Genomic DNA, 8,783 nt, shown 5'->3' on the forward strand with positions numbered 1-8,783 from the left:
GCCAAAAGCTCTCTTTACAACCCTATCCACCTGTGACTCCACTTTCAGGGAATTATGTATCTTTATTCCCAGATCCCTTTGTTCTCCCGCACCCCTCAGTGCCCGACCATTCACCGTGTATGTCCTTTCTTGGTTTGTCCTTCCAAAATGCAACACCTCACACTTGTCTGCATTAAGAATCTGCCATTTTTCAGTCCATTTTTCCAGCTGGTCCAGATGCCTCTGCAGCTTTGAAAACCTTCTCCACCATCCACAATGTCTCCAATCTTAGCGTCATCTGCAAACTTGCTGAACCAATTTACCACATTATCTTCCAGATCACTGATATAGACAACAAACAACAATGGTCCCAGCACCGATCCCTGAGGCGCCACTAGTCACAGGCCTCCAGTCTGACTTCTCCCTTCCAGTTCTTGTCAAATCCAGTTCACTACTTCACCATGAACACCTCAAGATTTAACCTTTCTGACTAACTGCCCATGCACAAAGCCCTTAGTAAGTCCATGTAGACAACATCCACAACCTTTCCTTTGTCACCGTTCCTCGTAACCTCCTCGAAAAAACTCTATAAGATTGGTTAAACACGACGTGTACCCCTCACAAAGCCATGTTGACTAGCCCTAATCAGTCCCTGGCTCTCCAAATAATTGTATATCCGATCTCTTAGAACACCTTCCAGTAATTTACCTACTACTGATATCAGGCTAACCGGCCGATAATTTCCATGGTAACTCCCATTATGCCCGCAATCAGGGTGTTTTTAATCTTACAGTCTCTTCATTCTCCCCACAGGGATTTTACAACTTCTGATCCAATGTCTCCTCTCTCCAAAGACTGAATTCCATTTATAGCCAGCAAAACCACTGCTACTTTCCAGTCTTTCTGATTCACTGTGTATCCATAGATAAGCTGTGATCTTTCAGCCACGACTCAGTGATGGCCCCAATGTCATTCCTGCCAACCTCCAGCGGCACCAACAACATCATCCACCTTATTTCCTTATTTAAATACACGACCTTCAGTGCTGTATTCAACACCCTTTTCAATTCTGCTTCTAAAGAATTCCAAATTAAATCCTTTACCTAACACTTGCTCTTTTGCCCATCTGACTACCTATCCCTTCCTCACAATCTCGCTAGTCTATCTACTTGTGTATCTTTCTCTCCATTTACTGCCCAAAGTAAAACACAAAATTCTGTGGACACCGTGGTTGAAGTTAAAAACAAAATGCTGGAGAAACTCATCAGGTCAAACAGTCCTTTATGAAGCAAAGGTGAAGATACAGAACCGAAGTTTCAGGCTTGAGCCCTTCATCAAGGTGTTTTTACACTATTCATAGCCCTCTCATTCTGGTTTCCATCCCCCTGCCAAATTACTTGAAACCCTCTACAACAGCTCTAGCAAATCTGCCTACTAGAATATTAGCCCCCTCCTGTTCAGGTGCAACCAGTCCTCTTTGTACAGGTCAGACCTTCCCCAGATGAGATCCCAATGGTCCACAAATCAACTCTCCCATCGTGGGAAACAACCTTTCTACATCGACTCTGTCCATGACTTTCAACATTCAAAATGTTTCGAGATCCCCCCCTCATTCTCCTAAATCCCAATGAGTCTAGGCCAAGAGCCATCAAACACTCCTCATATGATAACCCTTTCATTCTCGAATCATCCTTGTGAACCTCCTCTGAACCCTCTCCAACGTCAGCACATCCTTTCTTAAATGAGGAGCCCAAAACTGCTACAACCCTCCCCATGAGGTCTCACCAGGGCCTTGTGAAGCCTCAACATCACATCCCTGCTCTTGTTTTCTATCCCTCTTGAAGTGAACACTAGCATCGCATTTGCCTTCTTCACCACCAACTCAACCTTAAGGAAACCATGCTGGCTTTGGCCTATCCTGTCTTTTGTCTCCAAGTACTCTGTAACCTCATCTTTGACAACCGACTCCAACATCTTCCCCATCACTGACGTCAGGCTAACCGGTCTATAATTTACTTACTGCCGCCTCCCTCCTTCTTGTACAGTGGGGTGGCATTAATGATTTTCCAGTCCTCTGGGACCATGCCAGAATCTACTGATTCTTGAAAGATCATTACCAATGCCTCCACAATCTCTACCATTACCTCATTCCCCTTTCCAATCTACTCTGGCCAGTTCCTCTCTCATGTCACTGTAATCCCCTTTACTTCAATGAAATATGAACATCTGACTTTAAAGTTTCTAAATTTAAATGTAGCACACAGCATGCTGACAGGCCCTTCTGGACCACAAGCCCATGCCACCCAAATACCCCAATTAATCTACAAACCACAGTACGTTTCGAATGGTGGGAGGAAACTGGAGCCCCTGAGGTAAACCCACACAGACACGAGGAGAACGTACAAACTCCTGAGAGACAGCGTGGGATTCGAACCCGGGTACCCGGGTATGCAGTCCTGTCGTCCAGCTTTCTGGCAGGGACATGGGCCCTTCGGCCCAACATTTCCAGCCTACATGAATGATGTGATAGTGCCGGAGAGAGTGGAACAGATTCATCTGGATGTTGCCTGGGATGGAGGGTTTCGGTTTATTTGTCACTTAATACCTAGTGCAGTGAGGTTGTTCTTCCCTAAGCAATCCAACAGGTTATCTCTAACATTCATACTACCATGTAAAGGCCAGCACTAAGCAAGGGCAGCATGAGAACAGTTACGGGGTTCATTCAAGAGCCCAATGGATGGGAGGAATAATCTGTTTTAAAAATACATTTGATAGGTACATAGATGGGAGAGGCCTGGAGGGTTATGGAAAGGGAGCAGCTCAGTGGGACTAGGAGATAGTCAGCACAGTCTAGAGGGGCCCAATGGCCTATTTTCTGTGTTGTAGTGTTCCATGGTTGTAAGCCCACTGGCACACAAATTCACACAAGCCTCTTCCTGATGGAAGGAGGGAGAAGAGAGTGTGCCCAGGATGTGATGGGTCCCCAGTTGGTCAGCTGCCTTTCCCAGGTAGTGGGACACGTAGATGGAGTCTGTGGAGGGGAGGGAAGTTTGTGTGACATTTCGAGCTGCAGTCACCACCTGCTCCAGCTTCTCCCAACCCAGATGGTCTCCATCACTTGGGAAACTGGGCTTGTTTTCCTTGGAGATGGCTGAAGGCAGCTGTTAGACGTGGACAGGATTACGAGGAGCTTAGACAGGGGAGATAGTGAGAAATGTCTCTCCCACCAGAGGGCAAGTTTAGGGTGAGGGCTGCGGCTTAGAGAGAATCTTAGGGGCAGGATTGGAATCTGGAATGCACTGCCCGAAGGGTGGTGGGGGCAGAGATCTCACAGTTTCTGGACAAGATCTTGAATCCCCACGCCAAAGGCTCCACTTCCGAAGGAGGTTTGGCATGTCTACCAAACCTCTGCAGAGACACTGTGGAAGCTTTACTGACTGCTTGCCTCACAACCTGGTTTGGGAATTTGAATGCCCAGGAACGCAGGAGACTGCAATAAAAAAATGGAAACCTAGCCAAGCCCATCAGTCTCCAACTTCTCGTCCATTCCAGACGTCAATGTCAGGCGCTGTGTCAAGAGGCAGCAAACATACCTTCAAAGCATACTGGGGGGGAGGGTGGGGGGAGGTTAATTGGGTGTAGTTGGATGGATGGCACGGACTCGTGGGCCAAAAGGGCCTGTTAGCGTGCTGAGCGTCTAAATTTAAAATTAACAAATTTTTAAAATTAAAATAAAAAGAAATTACTGGTAACATCATAAAGGACCCCCTCACCCTGGTCACCTCTTCTCACTGCTCCCGTTGGGCAGAAGGTACAGAAGCCTGAAGACTGGGTTCAAGAACGGTTTCTTTCCAACAGCCATCAGTCTCTTGAACCTCCCCTTGTTACACTGATCAGGGACAGCTCCAACATTACAAAAGGACTGACTGCACTGTTGTAACATCGCTCTTACAACGATCACTATTATCTATCCATCCTTTATATCTATTGACTTTTTTTCATTCATTGATGAGTACTACTGTAATTGTTTCTTTCACAAGTGGCTGTTCAGCTACAGTAAGAATTTTGGAGCTTATGTACATTGTGCCTGACAATAAAACTCTCCATCACTATTATTACAGACAAGGAGACGGCTGTTTGGAACGAAGAGGATGGACCAAAGGGACTCTTTGACTTTACCTGAGATCCCATGTATCTGGGTGGGAGCAGTCCCAGTCAACAGAAGTACCCTCTGAGTACACTATGATGGGACACATGTACCCACCTGAACACCCCCAAATCCGTAGGGGGCTAAATATCGCTCACACTCTGCCGCAATGTCAACCCAGCGCCATTCGAATAAGTGGACGATGGACGTCCTCTCGGGCAACATGTGGGGGTCAAACTGGGCCAGACACCCACTGAGAAAGGTCAGCAGAACCACAGCCCTCATCTTGCACAGAGACTGCAGCGTCCATGCCCGATTTATACCTCCCCCATATTTACACAACTAATTGTGGACGGAATTCTCCAGGTGAGCAAACGAGCACTGGGCACAAACAAGATCATGGGAAACAAAATATACAACAGCAGTGACTGTCACAGCAAGCACTGGCAGGGAGGCAAGGTTACACATTAATCAGTAATGCAGAAAACCAAATGAACATCCACCCACTTCTCTGTGCAGAAGACACGTTCTCCTTGCAAAGAACAGATGACTTTGCCAAATTTCTTCATAGCTGACTGTGCTAATGGGATATGATACTGGAACTGTGTACCTGCTTTCAGTGTAACAGAGTTGTACAGCTCAGAAAAAGGCCATTCGGCCCACCATGGCTATACTAACCATCATGCCAATTCCACTTGCCCCCATCTCCCTCTGGGCCCTGCTCATTCAAGGACCTGTCCAGATGCCCCCTCATTGTTGTTCCAGTCTTCTCTGGCACCTCGTCCCAGACGTGAAACATTTATCCCTCACACCATAAACCTACGCCCAGTAGTTTTAGACACCCCTATTGTGTAACCCCCTCAGTGCTCCAGGTAAACACCTCCAGTCTCTCCTGAGAACTCAAGCCCTCCAGTCCCAGTAACATTCCTGGGAATGTTTTCTGCATCCTCTCTACCTTAACCACTTCCCCTCCCCTGTGCTGACCAGATGAGTACATGATAATCTCGGTACAGCCTCACTGATGTAGGTACAACTATATCGTAATTTCTCTCTTTGTACTCAAAGCCTCCTTCTGACAAAGGTAGGTGTCTGGACATGGGTCAGGACCCTTTATCAGTCTCAAATGCTGAAACTCTGACTGAGCATTTTACATTTTTAAAAACAACTTTACAGCACAGTAACAGTCCCTTTCAGCTCATGAGCCCGTGCCATCCAATTATTCTACAACCAGGTGTGTTTTAAAGGGTGGGAGGAAACCAGAGCCCCCGGGGAAAACCCACAGACACGGGGAGAACGTACACACTGCTTACAGACAGCGTAGGGTTTGAACCACAGTCCTGATCACTACCGCTGTAAAGGTGTTGCACTATCTGTTATGCCAACCGTTCCATGCCTTCTACCTATAGACGCTGCCTGACCTGTTGAGTTCCTTCAGAAGTTCATTGTTTGCTCGAGATTCTGGCATCTCCGGGTTTATATTCTCCACCACATGCGTTCATCACCTGTGTTATCTCTTTCAGGGAACGGCGTACCTGTACCTCTCAGTCTCTCTGTTCTCTCCAGTGCCTACTCATTCACGATGTTAGCCTTGCTCTGGTTTAACTTCCCAAATGCATCACTTCACGCCTGACTGAGTGAAATTTCATGCCCACTTCCCCAAGAATAATAGATGCTTTATGGGTGGGGGGGTAGGGAAAAATTAGATCCACACTTGCCAGGTCTTGTCTGATACCATCAACATCAGACTTTCTCCATATTAGAATCTCAGTCCGAGGACCAGAATTCTCTCTTCCATAATCATCTTGAAACTAATGACATTATGATGGCTGGACCCAGTGTTCCATTGCACACACACTTCCATCACCTCCCCTGCCTCGCTCCCCTGTAGATCCTTATTGGTTGAAGGTCCAGGTTAAAGGCCAACCCAGCAGACCCCACAGCCCTTCCCACCCTTCTTCCTTGGGTTTCTCTGAAACATTTATCCCTCACATCCCCTATGCCTGCGCTGTGCTGACAGAGCCACTCTCCCTCACCCATTTCCCTCATTCCTGCACCCACAATTTCCACCCCACCAGCTTCCACAGTTCCCGGACACACCTTCCCCTCCTCTTCTGGCATTCCAACTGGACTGTTCTCTCATCACTGCTGGCCCACTCTTCCTGCTCCAACGTTCCAACTTTCAGCTACCGCACGAGTTGCGGCACTTTCCTGCACAGTCCTCTCGTGGTTCCAGTCTATTGTCAAAGGCAAGGTGGGCTGAGTTTTAATATTTTCCACGGAAGCAGGAGTTATAGATGGAGGGGGCTGTACGAGCCATGTTCACAACCCTCTCCAGTTTCTTGGGCAGAGCAGTTCCGTCCCACGCCGGATGCACCCTGATAGGGTGCTATCAATGGTGCACCTGTACAAGTTGTTGAGAAATGCAGGGGACATGCTGAAAGTTCTCAGGCATCAGAGGAAGTAGAGGCGCTGGTGCATTTTGGTCGTTGCATCAACAGTGTGGAAACAGGCCCCTCACCGACCAAAATGTCCAACCCACACCAGTCCCATATACCCCCGGAACCTAAAGCTGTCAACCATCTCCACCTCCACATCATTGAAGTGGACCGCGGAGTGAGCTCCAGCCCTTCTCCGCACCTATAACCAGCTCCTTGGATTTGCCGATATTCAGAGAGAGGCTGTTGTCCTGCCACCAAGCTTGACCCAGTCTCATCTCTGATCGAAATATGATTTCATTCTTGGGGAGCCACCCCGAGTTCAACAATCAAAGATAACCTGGATTTCCAGTTTGTGTCAGATCAAAGGAGATTCTCTGTAGACCATTCAGGATTGAAGGGTGTTGCTTAGAACAGAGATGTGGAAGAATTTCTTCAGCTAGAGGGTGGTGAATCTGTGGGAGGCGGTTGTGGAGGCCGGGTCATTGGGTGTATTTAAGGCAGAGATTGATCGGTTCTTGATTAGCCAGGGCATCAAAAGTTAGAGGAGTGGGGATGATGGATCAGCTCATGATTAAATGGTGGGCAGACTTGATGGGCTGAATGGCCTATTTCTGCTCCTATATCTTATGGTCAGATTTGGTGGGGTCCACGTGAAGGTGCTAGGTTGACGTTTGGGGTCAATGACGTCCCACGGGAGGTCGTCTCTGCCTGACCTGCAGTGGTTCCAGCAGCTTCACCTTCCCATCCACATTTCTAGCAGCTTCTTTCCAGGATGCTGACTGACCAGCTAAGTAGTTCTGCCCTTCTCTTATTTCCCATTTCTTGCAGCTGTTGTAGACTCAGATTCAGGAAGTTTTATCCTCTTCTCTATCTCCTACCTACACCTTGGCAGTCGGATTAACTGCCCGGAACGAGACCCCAGAACTCATCCCGTTCTCCCCCCCACTCCACACATTTCCTTTGCCATTTCTCTACATGTCTCAACATGCCTATTTCTGTATGTTGAACATTGTCTGACTCTCCCACAGATGCTGCTCGGCTGTTGAGCATTTCCAATGCGTTTAAGTTTTTAAAAAATTTAGACACACCGCATGGTAACAGGCCATGTCAGCTCATGCCACCCAATTACACCTAATTGACCTACAACTCCCAGTTCGATTTGAAGAGTGGTTGGAAACCGGAGCCTCCCCGGGGAAAACCCACGGGGAGACATACAAACACTTTACAGACAGTGCGGGATTTAAACCCTGGTCCTGATCGCTGGTGCTGTAAAGGCGTTGCGCTAACCGCTGCACCGACCGTGCCGGCCCGATCTCCTTTCGATTTCCAGCATCTGCAGTCCATGCTGCACAACCCTTCTCGCCACCTTTGTGACGATAAGAGCTTGCCATGTTAAAATTAACGACAGCAGTAAAACGTACCTCGTTAGCTGAGGGAGATTGGAACTTGTGAAGAGTGCTTATTTCACCACAAGATGTGTGAGAAGGGATGGGAAAGCAGTTATCTAAATGTGGATGTTCCTCTGTTCCCACTGGAGCTGCCATTATTTTGCGAGTTGAACAAGGATGATCCTTCTCCCTGCGATAGGACATGGGTCCAGGCTGGGACACCTTGTTAAGCCTGCTCTCCCTTGTATTGGATTGACCACGATTGGGCGGGAGCCCCTGCTCCAAACCTGACCATCTATACAACGTAAACAGCACGACGGACTAATAAGCTCAATGTTAAGGAGAGTAGACAGCTCCAAGTAAGAATTCTGAGGTGCGGGGAGGAAGTTCCTGGACAGGCTACTGCTCCACACCTTCCACTTCCTTGCCCTGGTTCACCACCTGGACACGCCATGGCAATCAGGGGGATCCCCAGTGGGTCGCTCTATGCAGGAATCCATCCCTTGTACATCGGGGGCCCAGGATGGAGGGTACTACACTGAGCAGTGCCCTGGATATCTTCCGGGGGTATGTTTGCACACGGGTGACTGTAGAACATGCAGTGTCCATGGGAACCATAGAGGGGGTTCAGGAGTGCTGGGCATCATGGGGTGAACACTGCGTCCTCGATAGGGATGGCAATATTTTAAGAGACGTATGGTTGTCTTGCGTTTCATGTTTTGAATCCGAATGACTGTGTATTTGTGTTAATAAAGTGAAACAATATTAGAGTTTGGAGAGCGTGAAGGGGTGGGGGGGAAGGGAGGTGTAACGTTGAGGCAGAGAAGCAGC

At 48.1% G+C, this 8,783-nt stretch overlaps 1 protein-coding gene across 4 annotated transcripts in view; it reads right to left on the bottom strand.

Moving 5' to 3' along the window:
* The window catches only part of LOC138764090 (pancreatic alpha-amylase-like), a 30,683-nt gene extending 22,527 nt beyond the window's left edge, over positions 1-8,156 (bottom strand). The window contains exons 1-2 of one of the 4 annotated variants that reach the window (XM_069939443.1): positions 7,986-8,003; positions 6,224-6,360 (exon numbers count right to left, since the gene is read on the bottom strand). In XM_069939443.1, coding sequence (XP_069795544.1) covers positions 6,224-6,244 — 21 coding nt within the window. In that variant the 5' untranslated portion in view covers positions 6,245-6,360; positions 7,986-8,003. The other 3 variants (XM_069939440.1, XM_069939442.1, XM_069939441.1) reach the window with 3 other exon arrangements.
* Positions 8,157-8,783: the final 627 nt, after the last annotated feature.

Source organism: Narcine bancroftii, chromosome 5 (assembly GCF_036971445.1).
Source record: "Narcine bancroftii isolate sNarBan1 chromosome 5, sNarBan1.hap1, whole genome shotgun sequence".
NCBI lineage: Eukaryota > Metazoa > Chordata > Chondrichthyes > Torpediniformes > Narcinidae > Narcine > Narcine bancroftii.